Genomic DNA, 27,842 nt, shown 5'->3' with positions numbered 1-27,842 from the left:
CCGCAAAGAGTGACTTACTGTCGCAACACGCTAGTTGATCGTTACGTTCTTTCGTAAAAACGCGGAGGTTAGTATAATGGATTTCTGGTTTAGAGATGCCGAAAGAACAGTAAGACGTGACGCAAAGGTTAAATATGTCATATCTTTTTTATACCTAGAAATATATATATAAAACCTGCGAAAACTATTTAGGTGTGAGTAAATGGCCAGTCACACAGGAAAAAATAAATAAAAATAATATTTATAAATATATTTATAAAAGGAAACATTTTAAATACATAAATCTTCCCATCGCCAACCTTTGTGCTCAAATCCCTTCCGAGGACGTGAATGACGCATCCGCTCTCACGGTGCGCCATTGATCCTGCCGTGATCAGAGCATGTATATGATGTAAGAGAGGAACACAAGCCCCATGATGGCGAAGAACATCAATACCAAAACGTCCAGCATGATGTTTGCGTCTCTGCTAGTCTCAGCAGCGGGTCCAAAAGATGCGGAGGATGCTCAGTCACCCTCGGAGGACAACGGCTGGACCAGAGACCCCTCCCCGCCAGCTGATGCACACTATCCTCCCTTCTAGAAAGATGAAGTTGGCAATATAGCTTGGAGATGGAGCATCAAAAACGGGGTTTATGGTGTGCAGCCTCTTTGCAGATGGCAAAAATTCAGAATATATAATGCTCATTCAGAATAATGTTTATTCAAAATAACACTTCAGAAAATGGTACATCATTGCCTGTTAATATCAATCATATTTAGCATTTTATAACATCTCAAGTATTCTATAAACAAACAAATCTCCATTGTAATCGCAAAACCACTTTGAACATTCTTCACATCAAATCAGTGTCTGCTACTGCTGGTGGGTTGACTGAGTTCATGTTTAAATTCATGCAAGGAGAACCAAGTGTATGCATCACATTTGTCATCACAATTTCCACATTCCAGTTCTCTTTTAATAACCTTCCTGCTTGTTTATTAATATAATTTTGTAATGACCATTACTGAAATATTACACTAAATAGAGTCACAGGTTTCCCCCAAAGAGGATATAAACAATAGAATAATAAACTTCTTGATTTATATTAAGACTTTTGGAGGTAGAAGAGCATGTTCTGGATTTAGGAGATAGACCAAAAAGAGAAGTATTCAGAAAAACAGATTTGGATATTTTTGCATCCATATGCCAATCTTGTATCACTGAAAGCCTCACATTTTCTCTTACTAGAGTTTTTCATACAAAATTCTTGTTTTTAAAGGTGCACTCGGTAACTTTTGTTTTTGTGTCATCTTGGACTTTCACTGACTTCTAGCGGCTTGGATGCAGCATCATTTAAAATCAAAAGTTTTCAGTTTAAGATGCCATTGTAGAAATGTAGTATTCACAGTCAGCCATGATTACTTTAATCCAAGAGTGAAAGTGTCCAATAACAGGGCAGTTACTGAGATTTTCAGATGGTCATGTGATCCTAACATGGCAGCCCATATGCGGACACTCGCCACGTAGAATAAAACAGCTTTTAAAGTGTTACAGTAATTATTTAAGTCTTCATTTTAATGTGAGTGGTCATGATTTCCTACATATATTGCAACATTTCAATTAATGTCTTTAAGAGTTAAACTTTTTTAATGAGGAATGAATAACTGACTGCACCTTTAAAATGTTAAAACATGCAAATCCAATTTATGCCAATATACTATGTGCTAAAATAAAACATTAAAATAACTGATAAACCTAACAAGTGTATGTAGCATTAAAACTTTACATTACTGAAAATGTGCAACAGCTTTTTAAATCTGAAATGGTAGTCCAAAAGTGTACACAGGGCAAACCAGCAAGATTTACTAAGCACTGGACCACTTTGAACAAGAGAATACTGTGGAGGATTTGTGAAAGATTGGACTTCAAGAAATTAGTGACCCCAAGGTTTTACTTTTGACTTTTGCAGTGATGAATGTGAGAACAGTGTCTTGAGAAAACAACATACTACTTGTTTAGATCATTCTCTGCTTCTATATTTTGGCATTTAAGAGAACAATGATCAGTAGAATCTCATTAGTCTTCAGCACAGCAACATGTAAAAGACTGCATTTGTTTCCAGTTGTTCAAGAGAAATACATGCTAGGCTCTAAAATATTGTAATTCCAGTAGCTATTCCTTCCTTCTGTTTGACAAACCCACCTGCCTTGGTATACAAATAGATTTGTTTTATTCCACTGATATTGATAAATTGACAATAAAATTCCATCTCATACAATACCAGCAAGGCAATGAGAATAAGCAAGATATGAGGAAAAACAAACAACAAAAACATCAATAACATCTTACAGAACGCTCGGAGATACAGTTTCATTTTATGCATATGAGATGCTCCAGAACCGAAATGGACCAGAACCAATGGAATGATTAAAATTCATAGCTAAAATGGTCCTTAGAATTGTGCTTGGGCTCCTTTCCTCTCTCACTGTGCTACAATGTGGTTCTGCTCCTCTTTTGTGGAGTTACTACATAGTTTTTTCCCTTTATCAAGAATAAGGTACATCACTTCCCAAATTTATTGTCATTTTAAAAGCAGGAGCATCAGAACAAAATCAGGCTCATTTATAGTAATTCATTCAGTAAAGAGCAGGAGGAATTGTGAAGGGTAAGCTTCTGTGGACATGTACAGTAAGTCGTAACAAAAAGGCACCACCCCTTTCATTATGTTTAAGAGTTGAAAAAGATGAGCCTTTTTTAGATTCCAGTTAACTACATGATGCAATTGGTCAGACATATGGAATGATTGGAATGACCACAAGTCTCATGTTTAAAGCATCGTTACAGACACACAACCAATGAGATGTGAAACTGTACTGAATACTTTACAATTACTGGCTGCAAATAAGATCAGAAACAAAGTTAATAAAAGATTTGACAACTGAGGTTTGGATCAGATCACTTATTGTCATGGCAACCGATAGATAAGTGTTTGAGATGTCTGCAAAGTGCTCTATAGCAGGCCCTAAATATTTTAAAGTCCTGTGTGGTTTTGTGGTATATGTGTGTGTGTATGTTTGTTTGTGTGCGAGTCTTAATAAAACTTAAGTGCCACTTGTGACAGCACCTTTCCAGGACTGAGGAAACACATAATATAAGACAAACAGTCAGACAGGCGAACAGATAGACAAGCAACAAAAGCAAAAAACAGGGAGGTGCATACAGAGAGAAAGATATGGGGAAAAGTAGCAAATCGTAATTCACTATTTACGTATATGTGTGTACTGTCGGTGTGTCTGATTATATATGTATGTGGTTACTGAACTGTTTCTTTTGGAACATGTCTGGATCATGGAGGTTGATCCCCTGGTAGGACAGTTAGTGCAGGAATAGAAGAGAACAGGATGAGATCATCTTAATAGGTGAGACGGTACTCAGGTCATCATCTGCATCTCTTGAATCAGCCCCCCCCACACACTTTTTAACACCCTTCTCCCTTTCCATCTACCACCCCCCACCCCTTCTCTCTTGTTTTCAGATGGCCTCTACATAGTTAGCCGGCAGCATCCCTTGCTGGCCGGTACGCTCCACTCTTCCATACATCCACCCCTCATCGATCTGCTGCACATCCAAAATCATGTCACCGTCCTGGAACGACACCTCATCTTCATCAGCCGCAGTGTAGTCGTACACTGCTCGGTAGCGCTTCTGAAACACACATGATTGTTAGGACACAGTCTGACTTGTTCATTAGAAAGAACAACATTATCCTAGAATGTTTAGGATGGTATGTATTAGGCCTGGGTTATTAAAGATCTCGACGTTTAAAAATCTTTTGATAATATTCATATACATTAATGATATGCATCAATGTTTAAAGTACTCAATATTTATGTACTTGCTTTGAAAAGGTGATTTTATTTTTCAATCAGATTCAAAATGTTGAATGTGTAATAATCACATTTTTATTATAGAAAAGTTATGATGTAAATTTTAAAAGAACTACCATTAAAGCAATAGTAAAAACTAAATCAAGGGATGTTTTACACTTGTGGCAAAATAGCACCCTCAACTGACAAACATTATGAATCATAGCCTCAATGATCTGCTCTGAGAACATGCAAAATGATTGACAAGTAAAAAGTGTCAATGTCTGCGGTTCACGGACACATTTTGTTGGCGGTTTACAAAGTCAAAGTCTAATCAGACCAGTGAGATATCTCAGGACTCTTATTTCAGTATCTTTAAGGGAGTAGGACATTTGTTTACATACTTTTCCATGAATAAAATAAATGAAAAAAAAAAAAAGAAATCAGCTTACATATGTTAATAAACAACAATATGTTTTCATACAATATTCATTTCAATATTCATAACAATATTCATTTCATATGTTAATAAACAACAATATGTACCAACATATTTCTTACTAGAAGTAAAACAATGCTACAATGCCAACGAATCAGTGAATCTATGTTTGGAATCAACTCGAACCGAAAAACTGTTTTTGTAAAGTGTAAATCAGAGACGCTATTTAAAAGGAATATTCCAGGTTCAATACAAGTTAAGCTCAATTGAAAGTATTTGTGGCATTAGGTTGATTACCACAAAAACATCTCATCCCGTTTAAAAAAATAAATAAAAACGGAAAAAATGTGGTTAATGTAAGGCCTCTATAATAAGGGGGAATGGGGTCAGTTCATAAACATTAAAATACTGTTTCAAATATATATCCACAAAAACATTTATGGACTGAAAGTGCCTCACGGTTACTGAGATTTTTTTAATTAAACAATGGGCAAAAAATTATTTTGATTAGTGCTAATTAACATTATGCCTCAAATGCTTTTGACTGAGCTTAACTTGTATTGAACCAGGAACATTGCTTTAAAATTCTCGGTCTTTATGCTCTCATACACGCAAATCACGAGATAAGGGTCACAAAACAAGTATAATGACACGGTTTGGAAGAAACTTAATGGCCTAAAAAAAAACATTTAAATTATTGTGAAATTCATGGTGTTGCTTTATTTTTGTTTAATGTCCAGCAAAATCATTACAAATATTGTAAAAGACTTTACTAGTATGCATCCAGAGTTTAAATGGTAATGTGTTTTAAAAGTGTTCGTTACCCCAGAGCTGGGAGGAGGGGCGGCAGCAGCCGGACGCACAGGTTCAGGCTCATAGTGATAGTTATGAGATGCTGCTGGGGGCTGATATGCTACAAGAAAGAAATTACATTTCATTATTTTCTGGCCTACTGAAAACTGAAACTGTAATGATCCATCCATCAAGACGTACAAAGAGCAAAATGAAATAAAGGAAAAATTGTGTACCTGGAGTTGTGTTTTGTTGAGGTATCTGCGGGTGATGAGGAGGGGCATCGCCGCCCATTCGGCTCCTCTCAAATTCCTCATGGTATTTAATCTAAAACACACACATAGACAAATACATTGTAAAAACAGAGCCAGAAAGTTACACTATTTTTAAATACCATTACCAAAGAATGTTATGAGACCAGTAAAATGAGCATAATTAGATGTGGAGATCCAACACATAATTATAAAATGGAAATACTAATGTTAAAGAATACAACGTAAAACATTTAGGTAAGTTTAGGTTTTAGGCTTTGATAATGCATAAAATAAATGGTGCATCAGAGCTGCCATGACATTGTCCAGACATTCAGTGTTGACCTTGTTTTCTGTGGGTGTGCTCAAGAATCAACAGATAACATGTTTTCTCTGCCATCTTTGCAATGTAAACAGTTAGGCCTAAATAGTTGTATGAAAGAAAAGACCAGGGTTTTTGAAGAAAGCAGCATTCTGAAACATCATGTAAACGAGAACACAGATTTCCTTAAGCCGTTTAAGGAATTAAGTGAAAATGGTTTAACACACCTGGGTTTCTCCCGGAGAACACGGATTTTGTGGTCATGTAAACACACAAGCAGCATTGCATGAACAGACCGGATAACTAACGTCATAGGATGGAGCCCAACAACATGTCAACACAGCAGAAAGTGTTTAACATTTCTGGGAGTACAGAGGGAAAAAGTTTAAACACTATTATTTACACAAGTGTCGTGGGGTAATTACGTTGCCGTGGAGAAAGCTGCTTACTGACCGAGCCGCATGTATACGGGAGCAAAGAGTACACCAATTATGCAGTGCATGTAAACCTAATTAGCCGGTTTCTTGTGTACACGTTAACGCAGTCTTTGTCGGTTACATTTTGAATATAGAACATTCTAAAAGTGGAAGTCAAAGGGAGATTTTAAAACTATCATTTTGAATTGTTTAAAATGTATATAAAAAAAAATAATAATAATAATAATAAAAAAAAATATATATATAAATATATATATATATATTAGTCACAATATATTTGTTAACATGACAAAAAACTTTTCTGTGTAAAGTAATATCCAGTAGGATGTGTGTAAATCCATAAAACACAGTTTGAAAAGAGTCAGTAAACTGTGATGAAGAACACGAGCAAGGAATGAACCTGCTGTCTTGCAAGCACTTTAATTGACCTACTCTGCAAACAGTCACTCGTTTTGTAAAGTGGTGGTTTCAGCAAGAGGTTTTCATTGAATTAAATTGTTTGAGATTATTAATAGTTGTTCCTGTACTATCCACAAAGTGTCTCCCAAGCCAATCTGACGGGTGATCTTGCATGCTTTTATACCAACAGGAAATGACATTACAAAAGGAAGTGCAGTGACCTAATTGTTGCTAGGCAACCAGTGCAGAAAATTCAGGGAACAGGTGTGGTGTGAAAAAGGAAGGGTTTGTCAAAATGTTTATGCCCTTTATATGTGCTGCTCAGTTTGCAAGGACAAACCCCTTACTTCAACTATGAACAATGAACGGAAAGAGGTCATGTAAGATATACTGTGCAAGTGTAAAGGGTATGAAAAGAAAATGTGGGGCAGATAGAAAAGACAGTGAGAGAAAAGAGAATTATACACAAGATAGAATGAATTAAAAATGGAAACTAGACAGCCTTGCTAAAAATAAACTAGAATCACAAATTAAACAATGCTTCCACGCAGATACTTTGATAGAGAAGCGTGCATTTTGGAATCAAGTGTTGGACATACGTTGCTGATTTGGTCTTGTGTTTTCTTGATTCTCTGCATTTCTGGTGTGTCAGCCATAACACTGAAGCCTTTTCCTTTGCTCTTCTCAAATTCTTCCTTATAGAGCACCTGAAACACACAAACAAATGAATAACAAAAAAGAAAATCAAAAATCCCCATTGCACATGCAAGAGATTCACAGGTACGCAGTATGGCTCCACAATTAATAACACTATGACACTGTGTGACTATTATAGCACAAAGTGCTGCGATTTAATAAAATAAATAAATAGTCTGCTTGCTTCAAAGTTTATGTGCTAAGTTTTTAGTGCATTTTTACAGTTTTCAGAGTGGTTCTGAGCTCCATAATCTTGTGCTTGGAGTAACAGAAATGCTCCAAGCTCAGATTTGTTTGCGTGCTGAGCAAGTTACTTTTAAAGTACTCCAGAGTCACTTTAACTTTCGCAGAATTCCAAACATGTTTGGCCACTTCAAGTTAATATACAAACAGATGTTGCCACAACAAAAGATTGACGGTTTAGAACACTTTGATTTAACAGGACCACTTAGAAGTGCTCCATCAAGTTAAGATTTTATAACAGAAATATATTAATATTGTATAATAATACTAATGATGATAATAATAATAATAATAATAATAATATAATAATCAGTACTATCAATCTTTTAATATCCAAGTTGACTGGGTTCCCAAAATAATGATGATGAATAGTTGGCTGGTGAGACCCTATTACATAGTGGCGGTGGGCAGGTACAATGTGAATATGAAGAAGACTCTTTAATACTCTGTTTTATACATTTATTTATTTGTTTGTTTGTTTGTTTATTGCTGAAGTAAAAAAACATTTGAGTCCCCACCAGACTCAGGTGTGAACCCTCATGGGCAAAACAATATAACATTTTGGTAAAAAATAATCACTTTACCATTTGCCTGTTTATTATATCATATGTTCAAATCACATTCGCAGATTTTTTTCAAAACAAGTGAAATTTGACTTTTTGTCCAAATTGTGCAGCCCTAGTACTCAGATGTCTTTTAGGTTATACGGAGGCTCCAAAAAGAGTCTGGACAGTTTCTGACGCTGAAAGAACACTTTAAAGTCAAATTCCTCGTATGTGAACTTCATCAGATTCTGATTAAAGTGTCTGACTTTCATTTTAAGTTATGCTCTTCACAGCCATTTTTGCAATAACTGTAAACAAGCTGGTCCCAAGGTCATTTGTTGTGAATGTATGAATTCAGTTTTCCTCAAGTCCACATAAGTGCCCTAGCAGAGGTGAAGACATGTGTTCAAACCTATATTCTTTTAACACTCATAAACTCTACAACTTCAAACAAACATATTTTGTGAAATGTTTGGTTTGAAAAGTGTGCTTGCCATTTGCCTTAATGAGAAGTTGTTTCATTACCTATACATTTCCATACTGATGGTATGTGTGAACAGCACATGTGGTACATTTACCAGTAAAAGCAACCCAACGATTTTCCTGTAATTTTCCTGGTTGCATTTGAGAACGGGGCTAATGATTTTCCCTGATTTGATTTGATAGTGAAAAACAACTTTAAATTATGGTCCGTTCATCACACAAAGAGATTTAATGCATTCAGAAGACTTGGAATATACATGACACACATGGACTACTTTCATGATACTTTTGAGTGAGTCACTGTCTACTGTCGTTTGATTGAATTCAGCCAACAGTACTGGATTCAATTATTATTAAATGATCTCCTTTTGTGTTCCTCAGAAGAAAGAAAGTCCTACAGGTTTGGGAAAGCATGTGGGTGAGTTAATGATGAATTTCTCATTTTTGGGTTTAATATCCCTTTAAGTGTCAAAATACTTCTGGGGGCCACTATATCATGTGGAGCTCTAAGAGAAGATTATGATTTTGATTTAAATATTGTTTGGATATTACTTTGTGCCTAGGACTTTGTAATGAGTGTTGTGGCGAGGAGACTGGGGATAGTAGGATCCAAGCATAGTTAATAAGACATATACAAGGAAACTAGATGAAAACCTAGTCACTAGAATATATTTAGAGAAACAAAAAGAACAGAACTGCACAACAGTTTAAACAGAAAAAGAACCGACACAGACAACACAAGGGCAATAAACACAAGAACAAATGAGGTTAACAAGACTAATTAGCACAACACAGCTGGAAACAATCAAGGTAGGGAACCGGAAACAGAGACAAGACAAGACCTCAAAACTACATTTTAAAATAAAAGTCCACATACACATTCTCCATATACATTAGAGATTTTGACTAATGCCACAAACTGTCTTCATTTATTTTTAAGGATCTCTACAATTCAGTGTTAAACCCCATCAAGATCTTCAATAAAGCACAGTGTTTAATGTACCTGGCTCTGCATCTTGCTCTGCTGTTTCAGGCGTAGGTTCTCTGGAGTGTCTGCAACACTGGTGAATGATGTCTTCGGATAGTGTCTAAAAAAACACAAACATGCATCACTTACAGTAAATATCACACTATGAAACGTATGCAATAAAATACACCAAGAAAAGGAGACGAGTCAAAATAAAATTGTGGCAATTCACTTGATGCCACAAATGCTGTTGATTAAGCTTAACTTGAGTTGAACCCAGAATATTTTTTTAAATACAATTGTTAAGTAGAACCATTTGTCGATTCACCTTTAACCTATAAACTGTGGAAGCTAATTGCATGTTGGTTATAAGTCGACTCAAGGATATTAAAAACAACAATGGATTTTTCTTAACAGTGTTGATAAAGGTACAAAACCACAAAGTCAATTTTTTCTCATGACTTATCAGTGTGCGTGTACTATAGGCGCAGGACTATAATTTGTAAGCCCTTAACAAGGCAGCTTATTTGTCGTATTTTACCAACACAACACAAAATTAGGGTGACTGCAACAAAACTAAACCACAATCAACCACAGCAACACCCAATTAAAGTGTCTGCAATAAATGGAACTGTAATCAATTTAAGCTACTAATTACAAAAACATCAACTGATCTAATTGACATTACAGTCGGAAACAGAACTATTACACTAATCATTTAACTATAATTAGTGAATCATTTAACCACATAACACGTAATGTGCCATGACAAGACTCAAACGGATTGATTCAGTAAAATGAATCATTCATCGCACAAACCACAACAGAGCCAATCAAATCAAAGTGGCAAAACAGCAGAAGCTGATTCTGTTTAGTATCCGCCACACAGTACACAGGAGCTGTGTTGCTGCTGGCAACCACCACATTATATAGTAAAATATTAGGTAGTAAAATTGTAAATAGACTAATTTATCTCAAATTCAAAAGCCAGTCTAAATATTTAATAACGACCATATTGAAGTGCATTATAACCCTGGTTCAACCACATCTGTTGTGCAAATATGTATGCTATCATGCTTTTCATTTTTAAAAACAGTCATAGGATGAAAGTTGATAGTTACATCTGCCAAATTACTTTTGTGGTCAATAATATTAACTGACATTAGTTGGTAGTCCAACATTTCAGGACAGATCAATTATTGTGAATACATTTTTAGTTTCTGTTAAACAGAAGGGTTCAGTAAACGGTCAAACCACACAAACAGGCAAAGAGAGGAAAACAAAAGTAAACAAATATAAACAGATAAATGGCACCCTAGTTTGGTTTCTATTTTTATATCGGCAGACAATCTCAACATGATCCAAACAGATGCTTTTTACTTCCGTAGAATGTGTCATTAGTCCAGTTAATCTGAGAAGTAAACAGGGCTTTTATCTATTGGATGCAAGAGGAAATTACTTTGCCATGCTCACTCAGATAATCTTCATAATAAGGACTGAGTAAACAGTGGAAGAAGCAGATCTAGATAGATGGACAGACATAAATCATTTGCTAAATCAAGACTAAAATCCCTTGTGTATTAATTGCATGTGTGTGACTGAGAAAAACAAGAATCTTTACACTTCAGGGACATTTGAAAGTTGGCAGATTTAAGGACAAGGTAGCCTATTTGCATTGATCTCATTTATTTTGGTCATGCCAAAGCAGCCATGCCTTGTGCATTCTTCACCCTAATATAGTCATTACTGAAAAAATCAACTTGGCTTAATTAAACATTACTTGAAATGTCTTTTTTTTTATTTATTTTTTTATTATTAAGTAGAAACAACAACATTTAAATAGCAATTCTGAGTTAAGTTTACTTGCATCTCAACCTTAACTTAACTCATTTAGTTAATTCTATATGATCCCCAAGTTTACACAAGTTTTGGAGATGCCATTACTCAATTCAATTGAGGGTTTAAAACAAGTTTACTCAATTGAGTTAAGTCAACTTAATTGTGTGGTCGGCATTTAAACACTTCCAAGTGTTAGTGACGTAAGAATACAATTTTGAAATGGTAACATTTTCAAAATGACTGAACATAGGAATTGAATAAATGAGGTATTTGACTCTTTAAGACTATTAGGGATCAGAGATCCAGGGAGGGTCATTAATGTTTGTGCGGAAGTGTGTATGGATCATTGTTGTAAACTCGATGGAATTTCCCCAATACCATTTCCTCTGAACAAGTCAGCTTCTTTGCATGAATGTGACCTTTTTATATTCATCTAACTAACGCTTTCAATCTGGAAGAATAATTCCATTTAAAAATCTACCATAAGGAAAAAAAGCATGAAAGTACCCAAATACCACAGTCCATATGCAAATAAACAAAGTTCATTCAAAGCAGGTATACTTACGCATTACAGTATGGTCTCTTCTCAAAGCCTTTGTAGTTCTTCATGTTTAGCGTCATCTTACAGACTTCACAGCTAAAGCATCCTTTATGCCAGAACTGAAAAATAGAGGGGAGGAGTCAATGATTAAAAGCATGTAAATATGTTTTGTGTTGGGGGGTGCATTTAAGAGGTATGGAGACATTATCTGCAATAGGGTCAGTAATGATAACGATTAAAACAAATTAAAAGAGCAATGACAAACTTATTCAGATCCCCTAGTCTTGCTAATTCAGTTGCTACAGATATTTACATTTACATTTACATTAATGCATTTGGCAGACGCTTTTATCCAAAGCGACATACATTGCACTTATTACAGGGACAATCCCCCTGGAGCAACCTGGAGTTAAGTGCCTTGCTCAAGGACACAATGGTGGTGGCCGTGGGGATCGAACCAGCGACTTTCTGATTAACAGTTATGTGCTTTAGCCCACCACACCACCACCACTTCCGATATTGCAAAGTCTACTTGGTTCTCTCTTGAGGATTAAATGGGAATAAAAACAATGAAGTACTTGTTCTTGGAAGGACAGATGGGATCGAGCACCACATGTTGCAAAAGTTCCAACTTGAGGTTACTTGTGCTCTGACTAAAGACAAGTTTTCTGCATGTGAATGCATTCATTTTAAGACTTTCTGAGAGAGCTGTGAAGACATTTTATGGCACCCCCAGGAGCACACTGGTTGTCAAGTGGTTACTAAGTGAGTTGTTACATCACCATTTTCCCAGGTTCTTGTAACAAAGTTTTTAGAAATAAAGTAGAAAAAACTTTTTTGCTGGGAAAGTTATTAAATCAAAATGCTTCACACCAAGCATGTGGGTAGCTGGACACTGTGCTGAACTTTGATCAGCAAGTTACTTAGTTAATGTTGACCATGGGAGTGTTTCAGTGAGAACACCCCTTACACACACACAGAAAAATGGACTGTGCCTGACCTGACCCGCTACCCTACATTCCAACTACGCAGCCAGTCAAGCATGCTAACTGTTAATATAGATGTTGGTGTGTTTGTCTTTCTATATCAAACTCTTTCTTGCTATATATTAGGGTTGCAATGGTAAGAGATTTTCACGGTATGATAACCGTCTCAGAAAATATCACGGTTACACGGTATTACACAATTAGTATTATCAGTGAAAACAGAAGGGTTATTTTATTTATTTATTTTTGAGCAAACCGATGGAGTGCGTACTCCAGGTAGGGAATGAAGTTTTGCCCCAAGTGAAGGAGTTCAAGTACCTCGGGGTCTTGTTCTCGAGTGAGGGGACAATGGAGCGGGAGGTTGGCCGGAGAATCGGGGCAGCGGGGGCGGTATTGCACTCACTCTATCGCACCGTTAATCACGAAAAGAGAGCTGAGCCGAAGGCAAAGCTCTCGATCTACCGGTCAATTTTTGTTCCTACCCTCACCTATGGTCATGAAGGTTGGGTCATGACCGAAAGAACTAGGTCGCGAGTACAAGCGGCCGAAATGGGCTTCCTCAGAAGGGTGGCGGGCTTCTCCCTTAGAGATAGGGTGAGGAGCTCAGTCATCCGTGAGGAGCTCGGAGTAGAGCCGCTGCTCCTTTGCGTTGAAAGGAGTCAGTTGAGGTGATTTGGGCATCTGGTAAGGATGCCTCCTGGCCGCCTCTCTAGGGAGGTGTTTCAGGCACATCCAGCTGGGAGGAGGCCTCGGGGAAGACCCAGGACTAGGTGGAGAGATTACATCTCCACACTGGCCTGGGAACGCCTCGGGGTCCCCCAGTCAGAGTTGGTTAATGTGGCTCGGGATAGGGAAGTTTGGGGCCCCCTGCTGGAGCAGCTGCCCCCGCGACCCGACTTCGGATAAGCGGTTGAAGATGGATGGATGGATGGATGGATTTTTGAGCAAACACTATTATAATTGAAACCATTTATTTTATTGAAGTGTAAAAAAAATTCTCCCTTTTGAAAATAAAATAAATAGAATAAATAAGAAAACTATCAGAATTATAATAATAAACCAAATTATAAACATGATAAAAATAGCATGTAACTATAACATGTTAGTTTACATGTTAAATGAACTACTAAATGAAAAATAACATCAGCTGTGTGAGCTTTTGAAGTAATTGATTATTAACAGTTAACATATACTGTAGGTGCGCGACAGTGAGGACAGACTGCTCGTGTCTGTACCTTTAACTCAGTGCTTCACAACTGGTTTTGCTTCAGGACAGATTTTACATTGGACATCAAATGTCGACCTGCCATAGATTAAACATAACCTGTATTTAATGTATCCTGGGTTGCATTTCCTTTTATGTTGCATAGTTTTGTTCATGGTTTTCCAGTACAAGGATATGCATCAAGTGACATTATTTTTGTTGTTGATGTCAACAACAAAATCTACAGGAAGTTTTCTCTCCCCCTTTTAAAAATTGAAGAACATATTTACTTATATGAGCCCATTATTATCCTGTTTGTTTCCTATATTACATATTTATACACCTATTACACAGAAGGAAAAGCTCCTCATCATGGTTATGTCAGTGTGCTAGTCTTAAATAATAGTAATAGAGTTAAGTGGTGTTTTCTCAGTAAGTTGCTTACTAGTTTGTGAAATACATATTGGAAAGTTAATAAAAAATGACCCCATCATTTTCCCTTTTCAATATAACTAATATAACATTAACCCTGCCCCTGACAACCATATCAATCACATCTGTTTGCTATGTTAGCCAGCTATAGTTTGTCAGTGCAGTCAGTAACACAGCAGATTGAAAGGTAAATATCAGAGCATCCTTTTGCAGCTCAGCAGACAACAGTGCGGTGGTGGATTGTGTCTGTTGAGTGTTGATTTCAAGCTATGTTGTTGTTCATGCTAAGAATGAGAGTAAAAGATGGACCAGTGGCAACAAGCTTATAGCTAACTAGCTAACCACGTAGCTACTTACATTGCTTGTCAGCTGAGTGAAAGCTAATATGTAAACATGTATTCACCAAACTGTTTTGTTCAGGATTCGCAGTTTGGTACCCCCTTCAACAATTCCAGTTGGTGCATATACAAAATGTAGTAAAATGTAGTAAGTCAGGTTTTCCACCGTTGAAAGTTTCCCCTAAACTTGTATAGCAGAACACAGTATAACACCGCTGCTTATTCTCTTGACTCGGCAGGTGGAAATACTTTGCTTTACAACCTGCCACTAATTTACTGGCAGTACTAAAGAGCACCTATTATGGTTTTAAAAGCACCTAATTTTGTTTTAACGGTCTCATATAATAGATTTACATGCATCCGAGGTCAAAAAATACTTTAATTTGGTCTTAATTTAAATTCCAGCATTTACTTTTTTCCCCAGTGTCAAAAACGACTTGTTCAATGATCTGTTCTAAAGGATTCATTCTAAACTCCTCCTTTCAGAGAGCCTACTCTGCTCAGACAGGTCAGATGTCCCAGTCTGTTGTGATTGGTCTACCACTTTGTGTAGTATTTGAGAGCGGGTCAAAATGGTTTGCGAGCAGCCAATGAAGATCAGAGGCATTTGTTTTTTATTATTCCAAATTACGTAGATTAGTAAAGGAAGTAAGTCTGGAATTACTAATGACTCGTTTCAGGTGTTCAGAATTGGTTCTTTCTTTTGGGAGTCAATAACTCCATTTGTTGGGCACTTTGATTTTTGAAATTTTGAAGACTTTAATACATTCACAAACAGCTATATAACACACTACATGAAAGGTAATATTTGAAAAACCATAACAGGTGCTCTTTAATATAGTCAGCATTTGACTGATTCTAAACAGTACTACTGATGTTGATTTAAATTTTTTATTGTATTTATTCTTTATTTTTATGGTCAGCAACTGACTGATACTGAACATACAGTACTAATGTTTATTGAGCTATTTATTGTATTTGTATTTATTCTTTATTTCTCGGTGTTCATTTCTAGAATTTGTTGACAAAGTAATTTGTCAAATAATGCAAAATATTCAGTAATCAGTGAATTTTGCCCCTCTAAAATCGGTATAATCTCAAAAATCCCATATCGGTCGGGCTCTAATTTGTATACATGTGTATTTTTTGTCTTATTGTGTGTTTCTTTACTTATTCACTTTTTATCTTTATAATTTTTTTTTTATTATTGTATTGTTTGTGCACTGGAAGCTTCTGTCACCTAGACAAATTCCTTGTATGTGTAGGCATAGCCTACTTGGCAATAAACAGGGCTCGACAATAAGGACTTCCCGATGGCCCAGGGCCCGAGTGAGAAAGATTCGGCCAGTTGCTAGAATGGTCACTAGCCCCATCGGGCCAGTGCTGCATTTATAACATTAGTGCAAGCAAACAACAAGCGAGAGAGCACAAAAATTTTACAGAGCGAACAAAATCTTCTAACCGAGGAGCGAGCGTGCGTATATTTATCTTGCAAAGATGCGCAAATGCATAATATACTGGACAGTTATACATGTGTCTGGAAATCACAAGCTGCTCAATATCCAAAATGTAAGTATACATTTAATTAGGCAATGTTTCAAAACGTAAACATTAATTTGACATGATAATGGTGTTTGATATGAAAAGAAGCAAGATCACTATGCCTATTTATTAGCCTATTAGCTGTTCAGCTGCAGGAAGAAGATGGATATCTGAAACAGTCTACTTCATATCATCCTCATAAAACACCTGTTACATGTCTCATTTCTGGACCATACAAGTATTTTTGTTTTTGTATATCAGTCAGTGTTGGTCTTGTTTGGGTTGTCTGATTTCATGTTATATACACATTGTTAATTCACAGATTAGGCCTAATATATACCTACTGTATATTACACATCACAACCAATTTAGTAGCAAGTCTGTTCTCACAGCCAATGATAAAATCTTAAACTCAGTGACCAAACCTTTGATCCTTCTTGTGAAAACACTACACATGGTCAAAAGTTGCATGACAGCATGACTAAACGGGTGACCGAAAACCCATCATCTCCTCCACATAACTCTTGGCTTAAAAGCACATGTGTAAATGGCAGGACGGCTGAGGTAAATATGATGTATTTATGAATTTATATCTGTTAAGCACATATTTGGGATTACATAAGGCATAAATCATATCTTGAAATTCTCCAACTAATGTTGTTAGTTAAACTTCTAGGAGAACTTCTAACCAAGTAGGCTACGTTACAAAAATATTATATTTAATTCGTTTTTCATCATTTTGGTCATTTTTAGGTTAAGTCATGATGAATTTGTCACAGATCGCCTTAGAGGGAGCAACATTATAATGACAGTTTGGATTTATTGCCAAATTCATAGCTGAAAATAAAATCTTTGGTCTATTAGAATGTATATTAATTAAATTTGAAAGGTATTTGTTCATGCCAACTTGGATGCGTTCTGAAAGGTCTTTAAACAATCTTTATAAATCTCGTAAGAGACAGTAAGGCGATCTTTCTTCCATTTCCTCTCAGCTCTTCGGCAGGTATGCCTCAAAGACAGGGTATGTTCATTTAGCCAATAGAGAGAATTTTTTGTTTTTTATTGTACTTCAGAGGGGTAATATAATCTAAGATCGTTAAGCAGAATGAATAAAATAATAAAATTAACTCATCAGGGCTAGATGTGGTTTGAGCAGTAGTTCAAATTAACGTTTCAAAAGCATGTTCCTGATAGCTGTCAGAGAAATGAGTAATAGTGGAAGAATTAATCAAATGGGAATAATGGCCAACAGGCTTGACAGTAGATAGAGGGCTCTAAGCAGTAATATTGAAAACAATGGGCTTATGATCTGAAAAACATGCATCTTCTATAACAATATTATCAACGGGAATTCCATAAGACAGAATAAGATCAAGAGTATGTCCAAGAACATGAGTGGCACTCGTTATATGCTGGTTAAAACCAAAGCAGTCCAAAAAATTATTAAATTCGGTAACCAAAGGTCTACCGGGACAACACGCGTGAATATTAAAATCCCCCAGCAACAACATACGTTCATACAGTGGGACTATTTGAGATAAGAATTCAGAGAATTCTACTATAAAGTCTTTGTCCAGCCTAGGAGGTCTGTAGACTAGAGCACAAAAAATGTATGCAGAGGCAAACTCCATTAGAACACACTCCAGCTCGAATGTAGAGAATGACCCGACAGAAACTGTTTGAAGTTTAAACAAGTTCTTAAAAACCATGGCCACACCGCCACCCTTTCCAACATTCCTAGGGGTACTTACAAAACAGCAATCAGATAGACAAAGTTCATAAAAAATTGCTGACTCACCAGGAGAAGCCCACGTCTCAATCAGGAATAGAAAAGTCGAAATCCCGACTGATAAAAGTAATTTAAAATGAAAGACTTCTTATTAAACGGGAATGAGGTACTGGAGCCTGTAGCCGATGCACAAACTCAAGTAGACGAATATTTGACAGATTTATTCCTCCACCTTGTAAACGTGGCCGTGGGGGAGCAGAAAGAACAGGTGGAAGAGTCGAATCTGGGGTAATGAGCAGATGGCATGAGTATCTAAAATCCAGGGAACGACGACCCCCATAATCTGTTTTATGCAATGGAGGTTCAGTCAAAATTTGCAGAAGTGAAACATTTACTACCCTCCTAATCCTCACGCGAATACCACCACGATTTCCGCTCTTCCTGCGGCGTTTCCTTTGGAGGGGAATGCAACAAGGCGGCTGATGTATAGACTCCACAGAGGGATGAAGGAATTTAAAACTGTGGTGATCGTGTTTAGCAGGGCATTCAAGGAGATGAGTTTCCATAGAATATTTGATCTGGATTAAAGTTTGCCAGTCATAAGTCAGCACTGGTTCTGACAACAACCAAAATTGTCAATATGCATAATACAGACAAGGCAAACATAGATATAGCAGATAAAACAGCAGATAAAAAATAAATAAAATCAGACAGAGTAGACGGCAAGCCGATGAACACACTGGCGCCATCTTGTTCTTTAAAAATTTTTCCATATACTATATTCATTATGTTTTTTTTCTTTTGACCAACAACTGACTAAAGATCAGAAAGGGTATTAAAAGAGACATTATTAAATGACAAATGGATTTATCTCGTCTTTCCAAACGTTAACTACCAACACGATGCTGAACTCCATACCCACTACATTACACAATCACTGATGAGTGAAATCTGAACATTTACCAGGCAATAGCTAATCACAGGTATTTAGTTGCATAATGAGAAAATTGGTTGCAAATGTGAGTGATTTCCTCTCATTTTATTTAGGGCTTGGTATCGATACAGATTTCCTGATTCAACAAGTATCCCGATACAAGCTCTTGATTAAATTCCATTTCGATTTGATCAATTGTAGATTTAAATGGGTTTGTTTCAGTTAAAATGTGCCTTTGGCTTACATATAAAATAAATGATCTCCCAGCTAATGCTGTTGATTATATTTCATATATTATTTTTGTTAAATATTTATTGTTTAATTGTATAATTTGTACTATTTACAAGTATTTACATTGATTTGTTGAACACGTGCTAAAACCGGTATGGTCTCTTTAACAAAAAACAGCATTTCTGTAAACGGCACATTTAAATGAGCTCATGTTAACGAAAAGGGATACAGCCATTCAAATCCTATCTGTGCGATACATGATTAGAATAAAAAAAGAAAAAAGAAAAAAAAGAGACATTATTCAATAATAAATGGGATTCACAACATGCTGTGAAAGGATCTCGCTGCTGAACACTACACGACTAAACCAGTCCCGGTTCTACGGGGTTGCTTGAGGGTGCTGAGTTTTTAGCACCCTCGTTTTTATTAGATCTTTCATTTATCTGGCTTTTGGACCTATTGCGCATCCACCAGCTTTTAATATGCTCAGGGTTGCCAGATAATAGATGCAACACCCCAATAAGAGATTTATACTTTAATTTGTTGTTATTTTTCCCCTCACACCTGTATGTAATGTTACTCTGGCAGTAATATTAGTGTTTTTAACAGTGTCATGCAGCTTGTATTATTGAGTTGTGTGCTGAATAGGACGCCAATCAAACCATTGACGAGACCCACATCATGACCCATGAGTGTGTAAACAGGTTGATAATGTTTTGAGAATAAAACAAGTAAATGGGTCCACTTTGAGGCCAACGTTTAAATAAGCTTTTAGAATCTCTTTCCCGAATATTTTATTTTACTTTTAAACCAGACTCCTGATATAGTGTTATAGAATACTAAAATACCATTGCATTGCAGTAGGGTAAAATAGGCTGCAGGCGCAGCATTTTGCTGTCATTTTCAGCGACAGATCATGGGGAAAAAAACCACGAAGAAATAAATGTTTTGACCATTAAAAAAAACAAACTTTTCTTTATGTTGTTTAAGTAGCGTTTAAACGTGATTTAATCTATTAATTTATTTTTTTATTTTGATACATCTCCACTTTATACAGAGACTTTTTCTATTTTTAGAAGCACCCTCAGTGATTCTGATCTGGAACCGGGCCTGGACTAAACTACACAATTACTGGGGAGTGAAATGTGAACATTTACCAGCTAGTTGAAAAATATATTCACTTTAGTCACATCTTTAGTCGCATAGTGTGAATTTTTTGCAAATGAGAGTGACTTCATTCATTGTAGTAGAGGGTTGTGCATTGAGTGAAAGATCGATCTTGGGATTTAATTATCGATATGATATATCGCGGCAACATTTTGTGGTCCGTTCTGCATAAAGCGGCAGCTCATTTTAGCTTATCGCGGCCGACCCACCGGCCTGCTTGGTTCTCCCAATGGCCAGTCTGCCCCTGATCGGCCCCAAGGTGCGTCATCCCACCGGGAAAATGCCCGGTATGCCAGATTACAAGTCCAGCCCTGTTCCCAAGAACACGCTGGGTCTATCTCTCGGGTTTGTCGTAGTTTTAATTGCAATCCAAATCAAATATTACAAATTAAAATACTATGCATTGCGATACGAATCATATCGTGAGGTGGTTATCGATACCCAGCCCTACAGGTCAAGACACATAGGGTTAAGGCAATGGTCATTATATTACTAGTCTTACATAAAGTGACGTTCAACATTTTCAGTAAATAACTTTTTGAGCAGCCTGTACATTGCTCTAAACATTTCCTTTTTTGTTCCGTGAATACAGAATGACATAATTTTTATATTTGGGTAAACAAACGTAAATCTCACAGCAGAATGCATTCCTATACCCCCTGTTTTATAACGACCTCCTAGACCACCACTCTTAGGGTGCGGTTATTCTGAGATGTTCTCCAGTATGACAGCTGATGAACTCAAGCATTGAGGCAGAATGGCAGGGGATGCTTGGCCTGTCTTCAAGCTGAGGGAAACATCAGCATGCTACCTCAGAATGACTGTGAGAAGGAATGTGTTCGTGGCCTTTCCTCGAGGCAGTGAATGGGAACCAAAGTGTATGACAACTGTTTTTGGCAGGATTTGTCATTTGTGGGAGGTGTGGCTTCACACGCCCCCCCACGTTTGCGGTTACGTAAAATGCACCCTTCATGTGCGCACTGTACGTCCATCTTCGAGACTCTTGCAGTAATTCCTTACGTTGTTTCATCCAAGGCCATTCAGCCTGTCAGCAATCGATTAAAATGCTTTTAACGTCAATTACCCGCGTTGTCACCCTCCCTCGCACATACTTGCTCTGCGTAAAAATACAACAAGGCGACCCCACCCTCTGGAGCATCTCAAAGCAATTCAAAACATTCAAGATTTCACCACATACTCAGAAAAAGAAAAAAAAATAGAGAGTGGGTGGGGACTGTATACAAAATATCTTGTTTCGAAAGCATGTCGAGTAGCAACACTTCCTCTGGCCGGGTGGTAAACATGTAGCACAGACCTGCATGTGCACAATGAAAACGCAAGGGCCGCCTGATGTAACTAAATGTGTCCCAAAATCGTATGTTTTCAGTAAAAGAGCTTAAACCCACAATGCGTAGGTAGATGCTATATTTGAAGACACTGGTATTCGCAATGCAACAAAGGACAGAAATTGTTATATCGCCCACTGTTAGGTATTAAAAGAACTAATGTGCAGAAACAACACCGAGTTGACGTTGCACATGCAAAGTTGTACATTACACACCTGGGCGGACGACAACAAAAAAAACGAGATCATGTACATCATCACCAAGATGTCCGGCTATTACAATCGGTTTATTTAGGAATTGGAATTATCAATGACGAAAGTTGGGCTATTTCAGATAAGGAGCCTTTGCCATGGACTGTTTGGGGTTTTTCGGGTCCACCATGTCGCCCACAGGACAGACTGACACGTCATAAACAAACCACCTCCTCGCGACCGAGGCCACGAACAAGCTCGTGCAGTTTGTTTTCGAAAACAACGACTTCCGCCACACCGAGTAATCTGATATGTGCACAGGTAAAAGCGCATTTCTATCGATATGATAAACAACTTGTGGCATGCTATGAAGTTGTCACAATCTAGGTCCTTCACTACTAGCAAATGGATGAATTATCCATTCGCTACACGCGTCCGTTCTCATCGCAATCTGAATAACCACAAAATCGGAAATAGCATACCCTCTTTTAAGGGACATTATTAGACATGCGTAACAAATTAAAAACAGCCAAGTTTACCTCATTACCATAGTCAGAAGTATAAGCTATGCTAGCGTTTGCTAAGTTTCGCTTAGCCTTACCTTGTCAAGACAATTCACTTTTTCCGTGGGATACACCACTCGGTTACATCTGCCACACAGTGGATTCATTTTGGAGAAATATAACGGCGACTGAAAGGGGTGGAAAACGATCCGTGGAGTGAAATGTGCGTGATAAAGCGCGAAGTGTGGATCGCTAGCATCTGACGAGTCCAATTCGCACCGCTGGCTGTCAGCGAACGAATCCGACACAGAAGGCGCGCTCACGGCACTGCCGCTGTGTCCTGCTGCGCGGTCCCGTGCCTAGATAAGCAAAGGCAATGAGCGGCGGACTTTCACTCCCGAATACCAAGCCTTTATCATTTAAAATTGAAATAAGAGACTGTCCTGCTCAAAATGTTACATGTTTACTTACTTTTCTTTGTTTATGCCTTATATATTTTTTAAACATTTTATATCTCAAACAGATATTTTATTACGCACGCTGACATATTTAAAGGGACAGTTCACCTAAAAATGAAATCTCTCTCGTCATTTACTCACCCTAATGCCATCTCAGATGGGTATGACTTTCTTTCTTTAGCAGAACACAAACAAATATTTTTAGAGGAATATTTCAAGTCTGTAGGTCCATACAATGCCAGTTCCGACGCAAGCAGCAAATATCACATAAAGACAGCATAAAAGTAATTCACAATTATTATTTTTACTGTAAATTCTATATTTTCACCAGCTATAGTTCCCCCATATTTTTACATATTTATATTGTTCACCAACAATATTTATTTAGTTCATTCTCTCATTCAGCAAGACTAAGACAAACTCATCTTTGAGTGTTTTTGAGAGTTCACACAGACCATTTACATTGTATATCCAGAGACAGAGGTTGCAATAATGAGACAGAAAATCATGTGCGTCATATTATTTAATTTATTTATTAATTCATACGTTATAATTCTATTCTAAATTGAAACACAACACCATATATATCATTTTATACTACAGGGCTGTTGAATGCTTGATTCTGATTGGTTGAGAACGTTCTAAGGTGTGCAATTATTTTCAGGGAAACGCACGGCTAAAGTAGTTCCAAGCACATGATTTTCTGTCTCATTATTGCAACCTCTGTCTCTCTAATAACTACACTAATAACTGCATTAGTCTGCTGTCAGTGGCTCAAACCTCCGTTACTAACTCTAAAATGACGTTTTGGAATTAGCAACGGAGGCATGGGATTAGATGCGTAAGAAATTAGTCCTAAATACAAGAGCGTTTTAATGACAAAAACTCCGCTTCGCGTCGTGACCGCATTACCACCCCGGGTGTGCATTATTTTTCTAATAATTCAACGGCCCGTCGTCAATTATTCCTTACATAATTCAACGGCCCGTCGTCAATTATTCCTTACATATATGGTGTTGTGTTTCAATTTAGAATACAATGCGACAAAATGCTTCTTTTATTAGCATGATCTTTGCTCCAGTCTGTGTCGTCCTTTGTTTGAGCGACACCTGGTGGCTGAGTATTTCGCCTAAAAGTAGGATTTTACACCAAACTCTTTTTGTTTTTTTTTGTCATATTCACGATGTAATTAATCTGGGTATATTTCAGATGATCATAACACATGCTTGAAGAGTAATTAGTCCCTAGTTTGATGCTGGATACCCTTTCATATTTTCTTTGCATTATACTTGTTGGCCTAAACAGGTAACAGGTAACAGGTGGCTTGGGTCTCATCATTCTGAGGTAGACTCTGAAAAAGGAAATAATTTTATAGTCATGAATGCATGAATTCACATATATCATCAGACTCCTTTTGTATCCGATTTCAGCATGCCACAAACACATTTTAATAATAATAATAATAATAATAATAATAATAATAATAATAATACAAAAAATATCTATGCCCTCTTAGTACAATTATTTTATGGGTATTACATCACGAGGAGAACACACAGTTACAGGCCAAGAAATGCATCTATCTATCTATCTATCTATCTATCTATCTATCTATCTATCTATCTATCTATCTATCTATCTATCTATCTATCTATCTATCTATCTATCTATCTATCTATCTATCTATCTATCTATCTATCTGTCTGTCTGTCTGTCTATCTATCTATCTATCTATCTATCTATCTATCTATCTATAGGTCAGTTAGTTTCACTACTTTATTTTAAGAATGTGAAATGTCAGAATAATAGTAGAGAGAATGATTTATTTCAGCTTTTATTACTTTCATCACATTCCCAGTGGATAAAAGTTGACATACACTTGGTTAGTATTTGGTATCATTGACTTTACATTGTTTAACTTGGGTCAAATGTTTTGGGATGCCTTCACAAGCTTCACACAATAATTTGCTGGAATTTTGTCCCATTCCTCCAGACAGAACTGGTGTAACTGAGTCAGGTTTGTAGGCCTCCTTGCTCACACACGATTTTTCAATTCTGCCCACAAATTTTCTATCGGACTGAAGTCAGGGCTTTGTGATGGCCACTCCAATACCTTGACTTTGTTGTCCTTAGGCCATTTTGCCACAACTCTGGAGGAATGCTTGGAGTCATTGTCCATTTGAAAGACCCATTTGCGACCGAGTTTTAACTTCCTGGCTGATGTCTTGAGATGTTGCTTCAATATATACATATAATTCTCCTTCCTCATTATGCCATTTATTTTTCTATTATCCTGCAGCAAAGCACTCCCACAACATGATGCTGCCACCCCCATTCTTGGATTATCACACACAACAGTCTCTAAAATTTAGTCAGAATGGTGCCAAAAACAAAAAACATCCAGCGAGCGACAGTTCTGTGGACGGAAACGCCTTGATGATGAGAGAGGTCAATAGAGAATGGCCAGACTGGTTTAAACTGACAAAGTTTGCCAATCGAGTGGTATCTCAGATAACCACTCGATTCGCTCTGATTTGGTGGCACGAGGGGACCAACACCATATTAGGCAGGTGGTTTTAATGTTGTGGCTGATCAGTGTAAGTAGACTTGTGTAGACATAGCTTGTAGCTTGACATAAATTGCTTACTTCCAAAAAAGTATCATGCAGTGTTTTTGTCTAATTGAGTATCATGCAGAAATAGGGTTAGTGGTGGAACTGGATACTCTCATATTCTTTATTTTTCATTCTGATGGTTTTACCTAAATATTCATAACAAACTAATATTGTACACTGACATAAATGTTTTTAAATGTCTAAAATATTTTCTCTTGGTTAAAAAATTAATATGACTTGAAATTGAAAAGCAGACTGTTATCATGAAACTGCCTCATTTTCGTATTTGGAATCCATTTTTATATATAAAGTGCTTTTTCTTTTTGACAAAGACAACTCAAACCTCAACTATTGCCTGTTTAAGCCAACAAGTAAAACTATGAAAATATGTGATTGTACCAAGAAACAACTGCTTTGCAAACAAGCGCTCAGACCAAATGAGCTATTAATATCACATTAGAAAATATACACATAATTCTTATGAAAGACTGATTTGATCATGTTCTAATTTTTGAAGTGGGCTGTATGTAGTTGTATACTTTGACACCAGGTGTCGCCCAAACAAAAGCAATACATTCAATGACGTCCCAAGAATTCTCCAATCATAGGCCCTATGCTGGAATTCTACATTGTTTTTATAATATTTCCCCCCTTAAAATTAATTAATTTTATAGGTTCCTTAAGGTTTACTTATACTATTAGTAAAGATTATTTGATATATTTGTAAACCATGATCATTTTCCATCCTTATTCTGACCCTCTGTCAGAAACGCTCAGTTTTGATGTTGCTTCTCCTTTAAGACTTGACAGCAAACGCCCACTGTTAGGATTGGCTCTCTGCTCTTGACTGACCTGCTCTGTCCTTCCCATCTCACTGCTCACACACTGCTACTGAAGTGATAAGGTAAAGTAGGGGTTGATGTGTTGTTGTGGAGGCGGTCAGATGCAAATGTTTACCACAGTGTGACATCACAATGTGGAGGAAGCAGAGAACAAATTTTAAATAAACAATTTTAGTCAAATTTGAAATAAAAGTCCTCATGTCATGACCACTTTAAATCCACTTATAAAGTTACATAAGGTTTCTTGTAGCAAAACAGTCACAATTTAGTTTTACACAAAACAATCCAAATGTGCCAAACAAACTGTTTCAACAAGCTCTTTTATTTAATAAAATCAAAGAGGGAAAAAAAATCAATGAAAACATTTCCCTGAAATTATCCCTTTAAAATCAGGACAAGCAATGGTGCTTTATTGAATACAAAGTTTCTTATGCTCAGAGTAATACACTATTGGTGCAGAGTGCTACAAAATGATTTTATGCAGCTCTTATGGCAAATTATTGGTTATTTTCAGAGTTCAAGAATAGAGCGGCAACAGACACAATGACTGATATGGGAATGAGGAGATAAAATGTAAGATTATATGGATTATGTAAAAGAAACCATATTCCAGTTAGTTGGTTATTACCCTTTTTGATGACTACAGTTTAAGTAGTGTATTTAACTCTATTTTCAAGATGTGTCTTCTTGGTGATTGTTATTGTTGAATGTGAAAGTGTAGCATAGTGTTTCGAAAGAAGCAGGTTTCATTGTGCTTAGTGTAATGTGATACTGTTCAGCAACTCTCTCAACTCTTTCTCTGCCCTTTCATTTTCTGACTGCAATTCTGTGCATTACAATAATATCCTGTCTTAGCTCCTCCTCTTCCCTTTCGACATTGTGTCTTTATGGGGTAGGTATGTTTATGCTAATCTGCAGTCAATCTAATTTAATCTTTGCTTTAAAAATAATTTATTGATGTGTTATCCTTTAATTCATATGTACTGTGTCATACTATTTTTTCCCATTTATATTTTTGTTGTTTTGACTTGTTTACAGCTATATTTAATTTTCGTCCTCTTCAGTTAACATGAAACACATTCTCACCACAAAACACCTTTTTATTTTAAAGACAGGTACTAGAGCGAACGCTCACAGTTCTTAAAGACTGGTTTAATTTGGGTTTTATTAGATAATAAACCATGATTCGACTCAATCACGGATGTCCATCTCATTCCAAGGAATACCCAACACAGACTACACCAGTTACATCAGGACTGACCAAAACAGGAACTAAGAGATTTCAATATACCATTTTATTCATGCCCATAATCATGTTTACCTCACTTTGAAGACATATACAAATATACAGAAGTCACACTCACAGTTACACAACCATTAAGCACAAAATGTTGGTCTGAAAGCTAGATAAGTACCATTTTAAATAAACACTTATAAGCATGAATTGAGCACGGGGGTATAGCTCAGTGGTAGAGCATTTGACTGCAGATCAAGAGGTCCCCGGTTCAAATCCGGGTGCCCCCT

At 36.8% G+C, this 27,842-nt stretch overlaps 1 protein-coding gene and 1 non-coding gene across 2 annotated transcripts; one reads left to right on the top strand and one right to left on the bottom strand.

Moving 5' to 3' along the window:
• Window positions 1-684: 684 nt before the first annotated feature.
• On the bottom strand, window positions 685-22,724 carry LOC127648081 (LIM and SH3 domain protein 1-like). The gene is made up of 7 exons (XM_052132680.1): window positions 22,503-22,724; window positions 11,826-11,920; window positions 9,458-9,542; window positions 7,087-7,194; window positions 5,315-5,405; window positions 5,111-5,199; window positions 685-3,686 (listed from the first exon to the last, which is right to left on the bottom strand). Exons 1-7 carry the CDS (start codon window positions 22,569-22,571, stop codon window positions 3,513-3,515), a joined length of 711 nt encoding a protein of 236 aa, XP_051988640.1. The 5' UTR covers window positions 22,572-22,724; the 3' UTR covers window positions 685-3,512.
• A 5,046-nt stretch (window positions 22,725-27,770) lies between these two features.
• Window positions 27,771-27,842, top strand: trnac-gca (transfer RNA cysteine (anticodon GCA)). The gene has a single exon. It is a non-coding gene; the product is annotated as a tRNA-Cys (tRNA).

The sequence above is a fragment of the Xyrauchen texanus genome, chromosome 8 (genome assembly GCF_025860055.1).
Source record: "Xyrauchen texanus isolate HMW12.3.18 chromosome 8, RBS_HiC_50CHRs, whole genome shotgun sequence".
NCBI lineage: Eukaryota > Metazoa > Chordata > Actinopteri > Cypriniformes > Catostomidae > Xyrauchen > Xyrauchen texanus.
Note: the sequence above shows the minus strand (reverse complement) of the source record. Positions and strands in the feature narration are given on the sequence as shown.

Coding starts and splice junctions, on each gene's coding strand:
- LOC127648081 (XM_052132680.1), bottom strand. CDS start 22,571: ATGAATCCACTGTGTGGCAGATGTAACCGAGTGGTGTATCCCACGGAA. Junction 5,406..7,086: donor CACAAGACCAAATCAGCAAC/GTATGTCCAACA, acceptor TGTGTGTTTTAG/ATTAAATACCATGAGGAATT. Junction 5,200..5,314: donor TCAACAAAACACAACTCCAG/GTACACAATTTT, acceptor TCTTTCTTGTAG/CATATCAGCCCCCAGCAGCA.